The 19,983-nt window shown below is 41.9% G+C and overlaps 1 protein-coding gene across 4 annotated transcripts in view; it reads right to left on the bottom strand.

Annotated features, from left to right (window-relative positions):
- Positions 1-19,983, bottom strand: part of SMARCA2 (SWI/SNF related BAF chromatin remodeling complex subunit ATPase 2) — a 356,753-nt gene that overhangs the window by 8,905 nt on the left and 327,865 nt on the right. For all 4 annotated transcript variants that reach the window (XM_073542600.1, XM_073542602.1, XM_073542601.1 and 1 more), the window contains one exon: positions 14,091-14,223. In XM_073542600.1, coding sequence (XP_073398701.1) covers positions 14,091-14,223 — 133 coding nt within the window. The remainder of the gene's footprint in view (positions 1-14,090; positions 14,224-19,983) is intronic.

Genomic DNA, 19,983 nt, shown 5'->3' with positions numbered 1-19,983 from the left:
AAATCAGGTGGTCCCTGCCTGCAAAAAATAATTTAAGAGATTTCCAGGATTGTATTTCCTGTATATTCGTACTGTGCATAATAAAAAACTAATCACTGCCATTAGACTGTGTTCATACTGTCTTTGTGACTTCCTACCATCTCTCATTTAGGGACTGTTCTGGGCCATTTCACCACTCTTTATGTATTCCCATTATCTTTAACTCCAGTCACCTAAGTGTTAATTGTAAGATCTCCATTCTTTACTTCCATTTCCCCACTCACACCTCATACTCCTGCTATACATAACATTATGATGTCCCCACTGCTCCTCTATACACAGTAAGATGAGCCCACAGCTCCCCTATACAGTCTTATGCCGACAGAGCGCCACTATAGAAAGTATAATGTCCCCCACAGCTCCCCTATATACAAGTAATGGGCCAATAGCTTCTCTATGTAAAGTATAATGCCTTCACAGCTCCCCTATACACAGTATGGTGGGCTGAGAACTCCCGTAAATAAAGTATTATTTCCCCCACAAACGTGGTGGCATGACTGCCAGTGATATTGGGGTCTCATGAAGCAGGCGTTCCCTGTCATGATTTGGCAGTCTGCTTATTATTAAATTATTAATGTTCCTTCTAGCAAGGTTTTTTTTTCATCGCTGGAGTTGTGCTTTAAGCGCAAGTCCCCTGCCTTGGTCATATACTCATCCTCCAGTCACCAATTCTTTTGCACCGTTCCAGTCCCACGGCTAAATCTTGTAAGCGCAGCTTCTGACTGGCCAAAAGTTAAATGCTACGTCTTAAGTGCTCAATGTAAGTCTATGAGAGTCAGAACGAGGCTCTAATAGACTGAAATTTACTAGTGACCTTCCCACCGCTTCATAAAATACTGGAGCAGCGGACAGGTCACAAACTGCAGGAGACGGATCCAAGCGGTGCGGTGGCGAAATCAAATGAAACTGCCGGAAAGTAAGTATCAGTCAGTAGAGGTCTTGGATTTCAAGTGCCAGCAGTGAAATTAAAAAAAAATGCTGGAGTGGTGCTTTAAATGTGATGCAGCTCATGGTTCCTATATGGGGGCTTCTTATACTGACCTTAAAAGACCCAATTTTTAAGTTTAAAAAGTCCACGGCCTCCCCATCCCAGAAAGTAACTATTATATATGATGGAGTGCATATAATCTAATAACAAAACAGTACAATAATCAGCCCCCCAGTGCCCTGTCCCCCTCCGCCAACTTTGCCCCCACAATACCCTCATGCTCTCACATTCACCCCCAAGTGCCCTGTAACACCTCCCCCACAATACCCATATCCTCTCACATTCACCCCCAGTGCCCTGTCACCCCTCCACCACCTCAGCCCCCACAATAGCCCCATCCTGTCACATTCGACCCCTAGTGCCCTGTCTCCCTCCACCACTTCAACCCCCACAATACCCCAACCCTCTCACATTCAGTCCACAGTGACCATTACATGCCTATCAATCTAACAAATTTTATCCCCACTTACCGATGAAGTTTGCAGCAGGACCAGGAAGTGTCTGAGTGAAATGCAAGGTGGGCACTAGAACCCAGCGTGCCTGCCCTGAGCCAATCCCAGCTTGCACATAGTGAAAAAAACTGCAGCCTGGCAGAAGCTCCTCAGGTCAGTCAGTACAATACAGTGCAGGAGGGGCACACTGCAACTGGCCACTGTGCTAGCAGCTTGCAGTCTCCAACAGACAGGAAACGGCATTTTGCTGCTCTCCTCCTGTGCTGTATTGTGCCTTATCAAAGAAGTGGCTTCTGGTGGGCCTCTTTATGTGATGGTCTCCTCTACCCCCCAAGTAGCTATGCTACTGATGTAGTCACAATGAACAGACCTCTGACCGTATTATATGAAGCATCTAATGAACCCGTGCAAATGGAAGAGGTGCGGGGACAGCTGTGACATCTATCTAAAATAGCCCTAGTAGCCAGAGTGAAAACTGCAAGATTAGAAGAGTTTCCAGCAAAACTTTTTTTATCAGCAGAGGCAGGATATAGATAATACAAAACCCACCAATCACAATAGGAAATGTCACAGGTAACCCTACTACGCCCCCTCCCTTCGCAATGACCATATTAGATGCCTGAATACAAAAGATATTAGAGTCTGTTCATTGTGGCTAACGTACGTGTTATTTCCCGACTCTAAAAAAGCCCCAGTTGTCAATTAGAATATTGCAAGATTACTAGCTATTTTTCATATTACAATTAAAAAACAAACAAACAAACAAAACACACATTACCATTATTTTAAACACATGTAACATAACTTGATTTAAACAATAAGTATATTTCTATTCATAGCTTCCCTTTAGGCCATGTGCACACGCTGCGTTTTTTCCTGCGGATCCACAGCAGTTCTGCAGACAGTGTACAGTAGCATGTACATCTATGTGATTTACAATCTGCTGTGCACATGCTGCGGATTTTTAACTGCGGAAAAGCTGCGGATTTGAATCCGCATGAAAGAAATGACATGTCACTTCTTTTCTGCGGATTCTGCTGCGGTTTACCATCTCCTCCATTGTAGAGGTGATAAACCGCAGGCCAATCCGCAGCGTGTGTACATAGCCTTAAAGAGGTTTAGTCACTAATACAAATAGAGTGAAGCATCCCAACCCCTCATGTAATTACCAAATTATTATTTTATGGAAAAATTCTTTTTTAGAATGTCGTCACCGCATGGATGTCACTTCTAGCCAGAAAAGGGAAAAAAACCCAAAACAAAACAGGACGATGCCTCTAGTTAAGAGATTTAACCCGTTAGTGAAAAGAGCCAATTTTTAACTTAAATGACAGGCCTTTTTTTAAAAAATCTGACCAGTGTCAGTTTATGCGGTAATACCTCAAATGCCTCAGCAGTTCCCACTGATTCAGAGATTATTGTTTGTGACATTGGACTTCGTGCTAGTGGTAAATTTTGGTCGATATGACTTGCGTATACTTATGCAAAACTTTACATTTTTATGCCCTTAAATAAGATAGCTATACCACACAAAATAGACAATAAATAACATTTCCCACATGTCTACTTTACATCTGCAAACAAACTTTTTTTTTTTTTTAGTTAGGAAGCTACAAGGGTTCAAAGTTCACCAGCAATTTCTCCAACAACAGTCTTTAGGGACCACATCCCATTTGAAGAAACTTTGAGGGGCCTATATAGCAGAAAATACCCAAAAGTGAAACTATTCTGAAAACTGCACCCCTCAAAACCACATTCAAAAAGTGAATTAACCCTTCAGCTGCTTCACACGAATTAACTGAATATGGAAGGAAAATAAAATGAACCATTTTCCACAAGAATTTTATTTCACAAAAGTAACAAGAGAAAAAGAACCCCAAAATTTGTTGTATTATTTCTCCCGAATACATGGATACCCCATATAGGAGGGAAAACTGCTATTTAGGCGCATGGCAGAGCTCGGAAGGGAAGCAGAACCGTCTGACTTTTTGAATGCAAAAATGGCTGGAATCAAGGGGATGCCATGCCACATTTGGAGAGCCCATGATGTGCCTAAACCTACAGGAGGGGATATGGATATATATATATATATATATATATATATATATATACATACATACATACATACACTCACTGGCCACTTTATTAGGTTCACCATGCTAGTAAGGGGTTGGACCCCCTTTTGCCTTCAGAACTGCCTCAATTCTTCGTGGCAGAGATTCAACAAGGTGCTGGAAGCATTCCTCAGAGATTTTGGACCATATTGACATGATGGCATCACACAGTTGGCGCAGATTTGTCGGCTGCACATCCCTGATGCGAATCTCCCGTTCCACCACATCCCAAAGATGCTCTATTGGATTGAGATCTGGTGACTGAGGAGGCCATTTGAGTACAGTAAACTCATTGTCATGTTCAAGAAACCAATCTGAGATGATTCGAGCTTTATGACATGGCGCATTAACCTGCTGAAAGTAGCCATCAGATGTTGGGTACATTGTGGTCATAAAGGGATGGACATGGTCAGCAACAATACTCAGGTAGGCTGTGGCGTTGCAACGATGCTCAATTGGTACCAAGGGGCCCAAAGAGTGCCCAGAAAAAATTCCCCACACCATGACACCACCACCACCAGCCTGAACCGTTGATACAAGGCAGGATGGATCCACGCTTTCATGTTGTTTACGCCAAATTCTGACCCTACCATCCGAATGTCGCAGCAGAAATCGAGACTCATCAGACCAGGCAACGTTTTTCCAATCTTCTACTGTCCAATTACGATGAGCTTGTGCAAATTTTAGCCTCAGTTTCCTGTTCTTAGCTGAGAGGAGTGGTACCCAGTGTGGTCTTCTGCTGCTGTAGCCCATCTGCCTCAAAGTTCGACGCACTGTGCGTTCAGAGATGCTCTTCTGCCTACCTTGGTTGTAACGGGTGGCAATTTGAGTCACTGTTGCCTTTCTATCAGCTCGAACCAGTCTGCCCATTCTCCTCTGACCTCTGGCATCAACATGGCATTTCCGGCCACAGAACTGCCGCTCACTGGATTTTTTTTCTTTTTCGGACCATTCTCTGTAAACCCTAGAGATGGTTGTGCGTGAAAATCCCAGTAGATCAGCAGTTTCTGAAATTCTCAGACCAGCCCTTCTGGCACCAACAATCATGCCACGTTCAAAGGCACTCAAATCACCTTTCTTCCCCATACTGATGCTCGGTTTGAACTGCAGGAGATTGTCTTGACCATGTCTACATGCCTAAATGCACTGAGTTGCCGCCATGTGATTGGCTGATTAGAAATTAAGTCTTAACACACAGTTGGACAGGTGTACCTAATAAAGTGGCCAGTGAGTGTATATATATTTATTATATATGTAAACTAGGGCAGAGGTCACTGAGGGATCACTGACCTATAAGAAGCCATACTGATGAACACCTAATGAGAGCACATTTTGTCCCCAACCTCGGGAGCACGAGCATATCATTAACTCAAAACTGAAAGATTAAACAACAGCCACAAGACAGATTTCATCACCCAAGGTATCATTTTCTGTAGCTTACTGTGTATAATCCTGCTGACAGGTTTCCTTTAAACTACAGGTCACCATGGTATACACAACATGATTATAAGATGAAAAATAGGTAACAAGTCGTGATATGAAGATTAGCCACAAAAAAAATCAAAAGATCAGTAAAGTGCATAAGTGTATAAGAATAATAGTAGTAACCCTGATGCCTGAGTCATTAACAGAAGATAACAAAAGTAGTGTGTGTCAATAATATATGCGACAGACCGGTAAAGGAGAGGCTGGATTGTGGATAATCACCCTCCTGACAAAGGTAGACGCTGAAACACGTGTCAAGATGGGCGCGTCCATGGGACATTCACTGACAGCAAGCATACAGGTAATGTTGATTCCTGTACCAATCCCCGTGTTCTTATTAAACACCTATATATGAGGTTATAATATATAAATCCCTGGCAATGTCCATAAGAAAATTTGTGGCGATTATCCACAATTCAGTCTCTCATGTATTACTCCCTTTACGCGTCAGCTGCATATACAGGGTGGGCCATTTATATGGCTAAACATAAATTAAATGGGAATGGTTGATATCAACTTCCAGTTTGTGGCACATTAGTATATGGGAGGGGAAAAACTTTTCAAGATGGGTGGTGACCATGGCGGCCATTTTGGATTCCAATTTTATAAATGGTCCACCCTGTATTATTGACACACACTACTTTTCTTATCTATTTTTCATCTTATAATCATGTTGTATATATATTTGATTACCTGCAATTGTCCCTTCGTCTTGTTTTCACTGCTCCATCTGGTTGTTTTTCCCCACTTTTTACCAAATTTTATTCTTTTGTAATTAATAAAGTTGTATTTTCTATTTAGTTGTGGACTCTTACACATCTTTTTTTCTTCTCTCTCTAACATTTATATTTTCACCAGTGGTTCTTTACCTAATAACCTATGCACACATGCGGTGATTAATACTTACCGTATATACTTGTGTATAAGCCGACCCCCCTAATTTTGACACAAAAAACTGGGAAAACTTATTGACTCATGTATAAGCTGAGGGTGGGGCTGCACAAGGGTTAATGGTGGTCCAAAAAGATGCTCCATAGATAAATACCCCCATAAAATGCTGCAAAAGGGTTAATGGTGACCCAACAGGATACTCCAAGGATAAATACCCCCATATATTGCTGCACAAGGGTTAATGGTGTCCCAAGTAGATGCTCCATACATAAATACCCCCCATATGCTGCACAAGGGTTAATGGTGGCCCAAGTAGATGCTCCATACATAAATACCCCTCCTATGCTGCACAAGGGTTAATGGTGGCCCAAGTAGATGCTCCATACATAAATACCCCCCATATGCTGCACAAGGGTTAATGGTGGCCCAAGTAAATGCTCCATACATAAATACCCCCCATATGCTGCACAAGGGTTAATGGTGGCCCAAGTAGATGCTCCATACATAAATACCCCTCCTATGCTGCCCAAGTAGATGCTCCATACATAAATACCCCCATATGATGCACAGGGGTTAATGGATGCCCAAGTAGATGCTCCATACATAAATACCCCTCCTATGCTGCCCAAGTAGATGCTCCATACATAAATACCCCCATATGATGCACAGGGGTTAATGGATGCCCAAGTAGATGCTCCATACATAAATACCCCCCATATGCTGCACAAGGGTTAATGGTGGCCCAAGTAGAAGCTCCATATATAAATACCCCCCCCCATGCTGCTGCCGCTGCTGCTATAAAAAAACAAAAACACATACTCACCTCTCCGTTGCTGGGGGCAAGGTGCCAGTGTAGCCACTGGCTCAGGCCCTCGGCACTGGCTATATTTACCGTTCCTGGTTCCATCGCTGTCTCCCGGGTCCTGTGCAGTGACGTTATCAGAGGGCGCGCACCGACTACGTCATCGTGCCCTCCGCTAAATGTCACAGCCAGAGGACCCGGAGACAGCGATGGAACAGGGAGTGGCAAGTATTGCTCTGTTCCCCCGCCATACTCACCACCCCCTCCTGGGGCCTGGTCTCTTTAGCCCCTGCTTCCAGCATGATGTCAGCGTCCCAGGCTGTTCCTGCATTCAGCGGTCACGTGGTACCGCAGCCGCTCAATGAATATGAGCATATTCATGAGTTTAATGAGCGGTACCACGTGACCGCTGAATGCAGGAACAGCTGGGACACTGAGATCATGGGGGAAGCAAGGGGGCTGCAGAGACCATGCCAGGGGGGGGGGGGGGGGGGGGAGTATGGTCTCTGACACCCCCCACTCCCTCTCCGACCCCCGTATATGACTCGCGTATAAGCCCAAAAAAGGGCTTAAAATCTCGGCTTATACACGAGTATATACGGTACTTTATGCATGTGTCTTTTACGTTTGAGTCTTTTTATTTAAACTTTGGACCTGCGGATTATCTGCGGTTTTTGCAAAATCCGTGCGGATTAATCAGCAGCGGAATCCGCAGCGTGTGCACACAGCCTAAGTTTTCAACAAAGGTATTGATTGAAATCTTTCCATGGAATTTTTTCAATGAAGGCTAATTTATGCGCATGTCTGGCCAAATTGGAATATATGTTAAAACACATCTGACCGGCTGGGTATTTATTAAAAAAAAAAAAAGAAAAAAAAAAAAAAGAAAAAAGAAAAGTGGAGCGTTACTTTAACAGATTTATTCATTCCATAACTCCATTGTACCAAAAAAATAAATATATGTATCTATATAAAAACAACTGTAACGCAGATCCTAGGCTTTATCAGTGTCATAACAGTTCACAAAGAAAACTAAACTAGAAACTTGATAGAAAAACGAGAAGCATATGACGTTAGACAAACTGATCATATCTCTTTGGGTCACTGAAAACTATTGGGAACTCATAATACTCCAGACACTTCCAAAAGCCATTCAACAGAGACAGAAGGAATCTTGGTTTTTTTCCACATTTACATGACTTATGGTTTTAAAACATTTAAAATGTTCTTTTTCAAAAATCAGAGGATTCAAGGGAATACTCCTTTTTAATCCCTTAACCACCTTGAAGTTTTGAGAGGACAACTCACAGCGATTCTTCAGAAGATTACAGCAACTTAAGCTGCGGAGTCCCAAAAGAACAAAGACGGTCTCATATGGTTTAACTAGTTATATGCAGAGGTCTATAGTGACTATGGCATTTAAGGTGTGCCTGTTTGTCCCCAGCAACAAACATTTTTCTATGGCAGTTGCAATGATGCCAGGACTGCCAATAGCATCTACCTATTAGGCCAGAGACATGTTTGGGCAGATTCCGGCTGTGTTACACAACTGGCATCTGCCTGTAATAGTAATAACAGCCACCAGAGCTACTTTTAATCACCGATGCTTAACGATTGGAAATGTCACTATGAAATCCTGACAATGGCATTTAAATTTTTTATTCACCGATGCTCTGGTTCCCCATTACCAGTAATTCATTCCCCACTCTGATTTTCCATTTTTTCACTTTCATTTTTTTCCACACGTCAATTTTTTAATGTTTTGGTCAACATAGCCTTATGAGGGCTTGTTTTTCTGTGAGGAGTCGAACTTTTCAATGACGCCATCCATCATCCATCATGTGATGTACTGGAAAGCAGGAAAAAAATTCCAAGCGTCAAAATAGCAAATCACAACTTTGCAGTGTTTGTTTTTTTCTTAGTAACTGTGTTTATTACATAGTAAAAATGATCTGGAAATATGATTGCATGTTTGGGTCGCTGTGACCTGAACATAGTCCTTTTGCTGGTGAAAGTGCTGAAAAATACATAAATTAAACATCTACCATGCAAATGAGAACTATGCTTTCTCAAATGGTTATTTTCCTAAAGGAAAATCAAACTCGCGTGCTATGCATCAATGTCCTTTTGGCTTTGGTCTAGCCTGTATAAATCAGTATATAAGTATGAAGAATGGAATTATAGACCATATATTAAAGCCAACCCTCGACCCAACCGCTATGTCCAGCTATCTCCCAATATCGTTGCTTCCATTCGCTTCCAAACTCCTGGAACAGCACATCCACACTGAACTTTCCTCCCACTTATCATCTAACTTGCTCTTTGAAAATCTACAATCTGGTTTCCGCCCCCATCACTCCACTGAGACACTAACAACCTACTTACAGCCAAATCAAATGGACAATACTCTATACTCCTGCTTCTAGAACTGTCCTCTGCATTCGACACAGTTGACCACTGCCTCCTACTACAGATCCTCTCCTCCTTCGGCATCAAAGGCCTTGCCCTATCCTGGATCTCCTCATACCTTTCCAACCGCACATTCAGCGTCTCCCACACCACCTCCTCATCCCACCCTCTCTCTGTTGGGAGTCCCCCAAGGCTCTGTTTTAGGACCCCTACTCTTCTCAATCTATACACTTGGTCTGGGGCAACTCAAAGTCCCACGGATTCCACTACCACCTTTATGCTGATGACACTCAGATCTACCTCTCTGGCCCAGATGTCACCTCTCTGCTGTCCAGAGTGTCTATCAGCCATATCCTCCTCCTTCTCTCGCTTCCTCAAACTCAATGTAGACAAATCTGAACGCATAATCTTTCCTCCATCTCACAGATCTTCCTTACCCGACCTAGCTATAACAATTAATGACATCACACTTTCCCCAGTACCAGAAGTACGCTGCCTCAGAGTAACCTTTGACACTGCCCTGTCCTTCAAACCGCACATCCAAGCTCTTTCTACCTCCTGTCGCCTCCAGCTCAAAAATATTTCCAGAATCAGTCCTTTCCTCAACCCTCAATCTACTAAAATGCTTATGCATGCCCTCATCATCTCCCGCCTCGACTATTGCAACATCCTTTTCTGTGGTCTCCTTGCTAACACCCTCGCACCTCTCCAGTCCATCCTTAACTCTGCCGCCCGAATAATTCATCTCTCTCCTCGCTACTCCTCCGCTTCTCCCCTCTGCAAATCTCTTCACTGGCTCACATTCCCTCAGCGTATCCAGTTCAAATTACTAATACTGACCTACAAGGCCATCTATAACCTGTCTCCCCCATATGTTTCTGAACTAATCTCCCGATACCTTCCCTCACGTAATCTCTGGTCCTCCCAAGACCTCCTTCTCTCCTCCACACTTATTCGCTCCTCACCCAACCGCCTCCAAGACTTCTCCAGAATAGCCCCTATTCTCTGGAATTCTTTGCCCCAACAAGTCCGACTATCAACCACATTTGGATCCTTCAGACGGAACCTGAAAACCCACCTCTTCAAGAAAGCCTACAGCCTGCAATGACCCCACTACCGCCTTCTCTCTCACCACTACCGGTGATATCACCTCAACCAACACCGGAACTGCTGCAACCCACCAACCAACTGTCTCCTTCCCCACCATCCTGTAGCATGTAAGCCCGAAAGGGCAGGGTCCTCTCTCCCCTCTATATCAGTCTGTGATTGTTAGTTTATCTGTAATTTGTATGTAACCCCTTCTCATGTACAGTTCCATGTAATCAATGGTGTTAATAATAAGAGTGTGGAGATCTGAAAGTTTCTGACATTAACTTTTCTTTCTTTATGTTAAAATTTACAGTTTGAATTTTATATTTTGCTCAGAAAGACTACACGAGACCGTGACTTTCACAATATGCAGCAATGTTGTGGTATTGCAGTGCATAGTACAAGTGCTCTGACAATAACAGATTGAAGTCCATTAGGGGACAAGTTATACAATATAACATTTTAAAATGTTTGCAAAACGTAAACCCCCCCCCCCCCCCCCCAACAAAAACACAACTAAAAAAAGTTTAAATCCCCCCCCATTAAAAAACAAAAACATGCACATGTTGTATCACTGCATCCAGAGAAGTCAGATCTATCAAAGCGTGAAAACAATTAACCAGATTGGTAAACATAGTAAACAGAGAAAATTAGAAAAATGCCCAAACTGGGTTTTTATTCGGAATACTGCAAAAAAATAACTGTAAGAAGTCCCATCTATCCCAAAATTGTATCAACAAAAACGCAGTCTCACGCCACAAAAAATAAGCAGTCACAACTTTGAGCGAAAAATGAAACCGTTACAGGATCTTTGAAAATGGAGGCAGTAACCTCTGTTTTTTATTTACCATATTTTGCGAATTATAATATGAAGCAGATTATAAGACGCACTCCAAATTTTGAGGAGAAAAATAGGAATTTTTTTTTTTTTTTTTTAAATAAAATGGTGGTGCCCCTTATAATGCATGCGTCTTATTATTTACCGGAGGTGGTGGCTGTGGTGAAGCGGGGTCCCAGGGTCGCTGCTGGAGGAGGCAGGAATGGCGCGTTGCTGCAGGCCACGGGCTGGGGTGAGGGGGTGCTCCGCTGCAGGTGAAAAATGGCTGCGGTGCTCTGTGGTGCTGGGCGGCTCCGCCGGTATTTTGTGAAAGCCCGAAGCCCCCCCACATATCGATTACTGCGATGCAATGGCCTCCGGGGCAGCGCATGCTCAGGCTGAGATCTCGTCTCTAGATATCTCGGGTCGATATCCTGGCGGATCCCCCCGCACCACAGCCATTTTCACCCGCACAGGCGCACATCGCAACACCCTCTCATCCCAGCCTCCGGCAACGCGCCACTCTTGCCTCCTCCAGCAGTGACCCTGGGACCCTGTTCCACCGGGTCTGGCAAGGTATATCCGCATTATAAGACACCCCCCAAAATTTTTTTTGGGGGGAAGAAAGTGCGTCTTATAATATGAAAAATACGGTAAATTCAAATTTTGACCACTGAAATAATAAAAAAAACTGGACAAGTTTGGGATCATAATCGTACAGAGGAGAAGAATTGTGTTGCCAGGTAATTTTTACCATACAATGTATGCCGTAAAAACCAGTCTTAAAAAACAATGTCATAATTGTATTTTTCGCAATTTCAATGCACTTGTACTTTTGAATGATAGCATTTATTTTTAACCCCTTTCTGCCATATGACGTACTACCCGTCCATGTGCCCTGGGACTTAATTCCCAGGGACAGGATAGTACGTCATAGCGATCAGCGGCGCCCACATGGTGAGCGCCACTGATCGTGGCCGGGTGTCAGCTGATTATCACAGCTGACACCCGGCACTGTGTCAGGGGCAGTCACGGACACGATTGTAGTGTCCCGGGGGTTTAGGGAAACATGGGCAGGGAGGGGGCTCCCTCCGTGCTTCCCCGAGACCCCCGCAGCAGCACGATGTGCAGCGCTGCTGCTGGGGCCTTCTTCCCTGCAGATCCCCGGATCCAATATGGCGGCGAGGACCTTCGGGGGCCTGCAGGGAGCCGGCTTCCTCAGTGCCTACAAAGCGCAGGCACGAGGAAGCCTTCTGCACTGCCTGTGCAGTGATCTGTCACATGACAATACGTAAAAATAATTTATAAAAAAAAAAAAAAAAATCGCTAAATAAATTTAAAAAAAAAAAATCCCTAATAAATTCATTTTTTGGAAATAAAAAAAAAATAAAAGTACACACTGGGGGGGGGGTTCAAAGTGCTCACCACACATCTAGATAAGTTCCTTAGGGGGTCTAGTTTCCAAAATGTGGTCACTTGTGGGGGGTTTCCACTGTTTAGGTACGTCAGGGGCTCGCCAAAAGTGACATGGCGTCCGATCTGAATTCCAGCCAATTTTGCATTGAAAAAGTCAAACGGCGCTCCTTCCCTTCTGAGCTCTGCCATGCGCCAAAACAGTGGTTCCCCCCACATATCAGGTATCAGCATACTCAGGACAAATTGCACAATAACTTTTGCTGTCCAATTTCTCCTGTTACCCTTGGTAAAATAAAAAAAAATTGGACCTGAAGTAATTTTTTTGTGAAAAAGTTAAATGTTCATTTGTTTTTAAACATTCAAAAAATTCCTGTGAAGCACCTGAAGGGTTAATAAACTTCTTGAATATGGTCTGGAGCACCTTGAGGGGTGCAGTTTCTAGAATGGTGTCACTTTTGAGTATTTTATATCATATAGACCCCTCAAAGTGACTTCAAATGTGATGTGGTCTGTAAAAATAAAATGGTGTTACAAAAATGAGAAATCGATGGTCATCTTTTAACCCTTATAACTTCCTAACCAAAAAAAAATTTTGGTTCCAAAATTGTGCTGATGTAAAGTAAACATATGTGAAATGTTATTCATTATGTTTTTTGTGTGCCATATCTCTGTGATTTAAGGGCATAAAAATTCAAAGTTGGAAAATAGCGAAATTTTCGCCAAATTTCCGTTTTTTTCACAAATAAGCGCAAGTTATTTGAATGAAATTTTACCACTAACATGAAGTACAATATGTCACGAGAAAACAATGTCAGAATCAGTGGGATCCATTTAAGCGTTTCAGAGTTATTACCTCATAAAAGGACAGTGGTCAGAATTTTAAAAATTGGCCCAATCATGAACGTGCAAACCACCATTGTTTAAGGGGTGAACACTTCATGTACTGGAAAATGGAAATAAAATTCCAACTCGTACTGCAAAAAACAAGCCCTCATTCCTGTGTGGAACAAAAAATATTAAAATTATGGCTCTTGGAAGAAAAAGAAAAAAATTATGAAAATTGGCTATGTTAAGGGCTTAATTGGTCTAATCAATACAAGTAAAAAAAGGTTTTAAAAAAAATTCAAAAGAATATAAAAGTTCAGATCATCCACCTTTTCCCCAATTGAAAATTAAAAAAACATTTGTGGTATTGCCATATTCGTAAAAAAGTCTGATGAAAATATAAAATGAACATATCCCTTAAACGGCATAACAAGAAAAGAAAAACATGCAAGAATTAGTTTTTCTCTCAACAGCATTGAGGCGATCAATAAAAACATTGTCTCATGGTGAAAAAGCACAAGCCTTCAACGTTACAGGTGGCAAGAAAAAAAAAAATATTTATTTTTTTGCACAATCAGTTTGTGCTATACTGCTCTAATACCACATTGTGTGCTTTAAGTTATGGAAAAACAGCAAAACATTTTCTAGAGGGATTATTACTTTTTGGGTAATATTACAGCCAGTGAGTTTGCCTCTTCGTAATGCGGTTTTCTGAAAACATTTAGAATATGTAAAAAGTAATATCTATGAATTAAAGGTTTACCCTCAGATTCGGATTCATCTTCATCCTCCTCATCTTCCTCTTCATTGCTGTCCTCTTCACTCTCATCTTCGTTTGAAAGTTTCTGCCTTGCACTCTTGAAGACTGATTGTAGAACAATAGAATCCTCATATATCTACACACAATTAAAAGGCAAGAAAGATTGGGTCAGATCCAAAAAATAGACCATTTCTCAGGCGTGTGCTGGATCCAGTATACATCCAGTTTTGATCAACGTGAACCTCTTTTTGTCATATGCAAACCCCTCACACCCTATAGCCACATAAAAAATGTGTGTATTATATCTCTAAATATAAAAGTGAATGTGTGTGTGTGTGTATGTATCCCCAACCAATCACGAAGCATCTTTCATTTTACCAGAGCTGTTCAAAAGAAGCTGAGCTGTGATTGGTTGCTATGAGCAACAGTTTTCCTTGCAACCAATCACTAAGCATCTCTCATTTCACCAGAGATGGTTAAAAAGTAGCTGAGCTGTGATTGGTTGCTATGAGCAAGTTTTCCCACTTGACATCTCAGCAGACACTGACATGCTGGGAGACATCTAGCATCCCAGGGAACATAAGCTCCCAGCCATTGTCTGCCCCTCTGAAAGGAGCAGAGAGCACAGGACAGAAATGAATCCCCCCCTCCCTGCCCATATCCCCATCACACATCCTCCATCCCGTAGGCACATCTTTCCTCTTAAATGGATCTCCGGTAAGGAAGTCAGAGCAAATCCATCCAGGGCTTTGGTTTTGACCCCAGGCCTCTCTTAAAGGGATCCCTGGTATGGAAGTTAGGACCGTGCCACTTAGCTCTGTGGTTCTGACTACAGGGTCTCTTAAATGGATCACTGGTATGGAAGTTAGGGCAAATCCACTCTGCGTTTTGGTACTGACCCCAGGCTCTCTTAAAGGGATCTCCTGTATGGAAGTTAGGGCAAATCCCTCAACGCTCTGATTCTGACCCCAGGGTTCTATTAAAGGGATCATTGGCACGCAAGCCACGGCAAATCCACTCAGCACTCTGGTTTTGATCGCAGTCTCTCTTAAAGGGATCCCCGGTATGGAATTGATGACAAATCCACTCTGCACTTTGGTACTGACCCCAGGCCTCTCAAACGGATCTCAGGTATGGAAGTTAGGGTAAATCCCTCAGTGCTCGCTCTGATTCTCACCCCAGGCTTCTATTAAAGGGATCATTGGTATGGAAGTCAGGACAAATCCACTCCGCCCTCTGGTTCTGACCCCAGGCCTCTCTTAAAGGGATCCCCGGTTTGGAAGTTAGGACCGTTCCACTCAGCGCTCTGGTTCTGACCCCAGGCTGACGGGATGATGTGGGATATTAGGGGTAGTAGTCCGGTGGCTCTGGCTGATGGGATGATGTGGGATATTATAGTGAATGTGGCTATGCTGAGTGGGCGGGGCTCTAATATATATATATATATATATATATATATATATATATATATATATATGAAAACCAAACGCAAAACACAAAACAAATATCCTGGAATAAAAAAGTAAAAAAATATATTGCAAAAATTGCATGAAGGTAGTAATAATAGTAATAATAAGGGTATTTAGTTAACATAATTTTGATCAAAATAATGTAGAAGCCATCCCGCCACGTCACGGCAACCCTTGTGGGACAGTCCTAACTCTTGTATTTAAAACCTTTCCACTTGTCATATTTTTTTACTTTTTTATTCCAGGATATATGTTTTGCTTTTGGTTTTCTCTGTGTAAAGGTCATGTGTTCATATGCAACTACATTTTGCATGCACATTAATTTACTTTTTCTGCTCAGACCCAGTTTCTCATATATATATATATATATATATATATATATATATATATATATATATATATACGCACACACACACACCAGGCCTTGTTATTTCCCTTATCATATCTGTAAACTCGTAAAGAGCTGGATATTGACTTAAAGGGCCACTTAATATGGTGGTAATGGTGGTTTCTGAAAGGAGCCACCCCTTGGCTGGGTCCTTCCCTGGAGGAAGATCTGGCTAGTCCCGTGTTTGAGACTCTTAACTGAGGCTCCACGGACTTTATTTGCATATTCGTATTTCCCAGGGAGCATTGCACCTAGGATTTCACTGTGATTGAGCGCCTCTGCCGGCTGCCGCAGTGTTTTCTTTGACTGGTCTCCCTGAGGTCAGTGATTGTTTCGTGATGTTGGTCTACTTACTAGGCATTGCACCCAGCTAGCCAGAATCCTTCTCCACACTGATGAGGGGCAACACCCCGAAACAGCTGTCTGTGGATGGATACCTGGCCTTGGTATTTCCCTTGTCATATCTGTAAACTCGTAAAGAGCTGGATATTGACTTAAAGGGCCACTTAATATGGTCGTAATGGTGGTTTCCGAAAGGAGCCACCCCTTGGCTGGGTCCTTCCCTGGAGGAAGATCTGGCTAGTGCCGTGTCAGACTCTTAAATGAGGCTGGCTCCAAGGACTTTATTTGCATATTATATATATATATATATATATATATATATATATATATATATATATATATATATTTTACACACATTATAATTTGTTATAACTGACCGTAGTTAGTTACTATGCCCGGGCAGCGCCGGGCTCTTCAGCTAGTATATTATATAACCACTAGCTGAAGAGCCGGGAGTTGCTTGGAAATAGTAACTAATTGTGGTTAGTTATAACAAATTATAATGATTATATTGCACATAAATTGTCTGTATATAATATATACCTGTGTATCATCTTCTCCTGTATACAGTATATACCTGTGTATCATCTCCTCATGTATCTAGTATATACCTGTATGTCATCTCCTCCTGTGTATAGTATATACCTGTATGTCATCTCCTCCTGTATATACCTGTTAACATAGTAACATAGTTATTAACCCCTTAATGACAGCCAATACATCTTTTTACTGACCTGAGATATAAGAGAATAGCATCCCCATACAGGTGACAATCCAGCAGCTGATAGCTGTACATTATAGCTGACAACCTGCTGTATCACAAATGATTAGTTTTTGCACCATTCAGATCTGTTTAACCCCTTAGTTGCTGCTGTCAAAAGTGACTACATCTAATAAATGGTTAATAGATTGTGGGGGCTTCTGCTTTAATCTAATTGACACACTGAGTTCATGATTGTGTGGTCCTGATGTTTGCCATAGCAGTTCATGGCCAAATAGCGGCCTTAGAGTCTCCCGGCTATAGCGGCCAGTTCAGAAGTTAGTGACATTTAGGTGGTAAACAAACACTTTTTCATTCCTACTATACCACTTTGCATTAATTCCTGAAAATCACCTGAAGGGTTAATAAACTATTTGACAGCAGTTTTCAATATGTCGAGGGGTGCTATTTTTAAAATGGTATCACATTTGGGGTCTTCCAATATATATAACCCCCAAAGTCACTTCAAACCTGGAAAGGTCCCTCAAAAAAATAAATTTTGTAAATTTCCTTGAAAAAATGAAAAATTGCTGCTACATTATTTAACCACCTAAAAGGCTAATAAAATAAATTAGCATTTTAAAAATGGTGCTGATGTAAAGCAGGCATGTAGGAAATGTTATTTATTAATGTTTTTGTGTGATATGACTATATGGATTAAAGAGATAATCTTTCACCTTTTGAAAATTGCTATTTTTTTAACATTTTTGTCAAATTTCTGAAACTTTTTATAAACACAAAATTTATCGACCTAAATTATCATAAATTATAATGTGCCATGAAAAACAGTCTCAAAATCAATGGGATTTGATGAAGCGTTCCAGAGTTATCACCACATAAAGTGACATTGGTCAGAATTTAAAAAATTGGCTCCGTCACTAAGGGGTTAAGGTTGAAGGAAAACTAAGTCCGTCTAGTTCAACCCATATCCTATCCTAACCTGCCCTAACATTTTGAACCAGAGGAAGGCAAAAAAAACCCATGTGGCAAACAGTAAGCTTCACATTGGGGAAAATAATTCCTTACCGACTCCACATTTGGCAATTAGACTAGCTCCCTGGATCAACGCAATATTAAGGAAACTAGTTTATATACCCTGTAATATTATACTTTTCACGAAAGGCATCCAGGCCCTTCTTAAATTTTTAGTAGGGAATCACTCATTACAACATCATACGGCAGAGAGTTCCATAGTCTCACTGCTCGTACGGTAAAGAATCCGCGTCTATGATTATGCTTAAACCTTTCCTCCAGACGTGGCTTTTTCCTCACTCTCATCCACCATTTTTCACCCAGACTATTTTTAAGGGATCCAACACTATAATTTTTTAGTTTATTACTATTTATGCAGTTAAAAAATAATTTGGGATTATATTTACTTTCTCTGACAAGGAGTTTCTCTGTCTCAATCTTTGCTGTCTTGATTTGCTTTTTACAGAATTTATTTAATCTTCTGTATTTAGTTAATGCCTCATCACTACCTACTTGCTTTAATTCTCTAAATGCTTTATTTTTATCTCTTTTTGCACCCCTTACAGCTCTATTAAGCCATAGTGGTTTCCTCCTATTTCTCGCATGTTTATTCCCATACGGTATATATTGTGCACAGGTCCTATTCAGGATGCTAACAAACATCTCCCATTTTCTTTGTGTATTTTTATGTCTCAGGATATCGTCCCAGTTAATTGCACCATGATCATCTCTCATCCATTGGAAATTTGCCTTCATGAAGTCTAGTGTCCTTGTAACCCCTCTACTACACATCTTATTAAAGGATACATGAAAACTTAATATTTTGTGATCACTATTACCCAAGTGACCCTCAACCCTTACATTTAATATGCGGTCTGGCCTGTTGGTTAATATTAGGTCTAGCAGTGCCCCCCCTCTAGTTGGGTCCTGAACCAGTTGTGAAAGGTAATTGTCTCTCATAGTTGTCAAAAACCTATTACCTTTGCTGGAACTGCAGGTTTCGGTTCCCCAATGTATTTCAGGGTATTTGAAGTCCCCCATAATAATGACTTCTCCTTGAGTCGCAGCTTCATCTATTTGCTTTACGAGGATATTCTCAGTTGCTTCCATTATTTTTGGAGACTTATAACAAACCCCTATCAGTAATTATTTTTCCCCCTCCCCTTATCTCTACCCACAGGGACTCTACATTTTCATTAGATTCACATATATTATCACGCAGGATGGGTTTTAATGATGATTTTACATATAAACACCCCCCTTGCTTATTTTACGGTCATTTCTGAACAGACTATAGCCCTGTAAATTAACCGCCCAGTCATGGCTCTCGTCCAGTCATGTCTCAGATATCCCCACTGTGAAGGAAGACCGGTTCCTCCCACGTCACCAATGTGACGTTAACTACACAGGCACAGCTCTCCGGCACCCCCTTTATCTATCAGGTCAGTAAGGGAACTGCACCTAGAGCAAATGGCCGCCGGGGAGGATGTCCTGTTACCCGCTGGGTATTCGAATATCCGTAATCAGAGTAAAAGCATCAGCCCAAGATTAATTTTGGTTTAATTGCCTTAAGGGCGCACTAGATAATTACAGAAATATACAGTAAGCTATTCAACGGAATTACAGTGGATTTGCAGTCAGAGTAAAAATATAAAAATAATGGTACAAGACTTAGAGATATTAAGCTGGAGGTCAATTTACCAGGTTGTAGGTTGCATGTGGATGCCGGGAGCTCTGCAGTCCACAGGTACAAGAATCTTAGTTGCCGGACAGACCCCAAAGCGCGTGACGCTGCTCCCTTGGCCGATCTGTCCCCAGTTCCTTCTTAGATCATCATCTGGTTCTTCTGTGAGAGAGACACTCTGCCATGTGCTCCCAGTTCTTATGCATGCTGGGTTCCTCCCCCCTGTGTCAGAGGGTGGGCTAATAATCTCCACCCTTTAGCTCCCTGCAGAACTTATTCCA

The sequence above is a fragment of the Dendrobates tinctorius genome, unplaced genomic scaffold (assembly GCF_039654945.1).
Source record: "Dendrobates tinctorius isolate UK_male_01 unplaced genomic scaffold, ASM3965494v1 ptg000128l, whole genome shotgun sequence".
Lineage (NCBI taxonomy): Eukaryota > Metazoa > Chordata > Amphibia > Anura > Dendrobatidae > Dendrobates > Dendrobates tinctorius.
The sequence above is the reverse complement of the archived record's forward strand: the minus strand, read 5'-3'. Positions and strand labels throughout refer to the sequence as shown.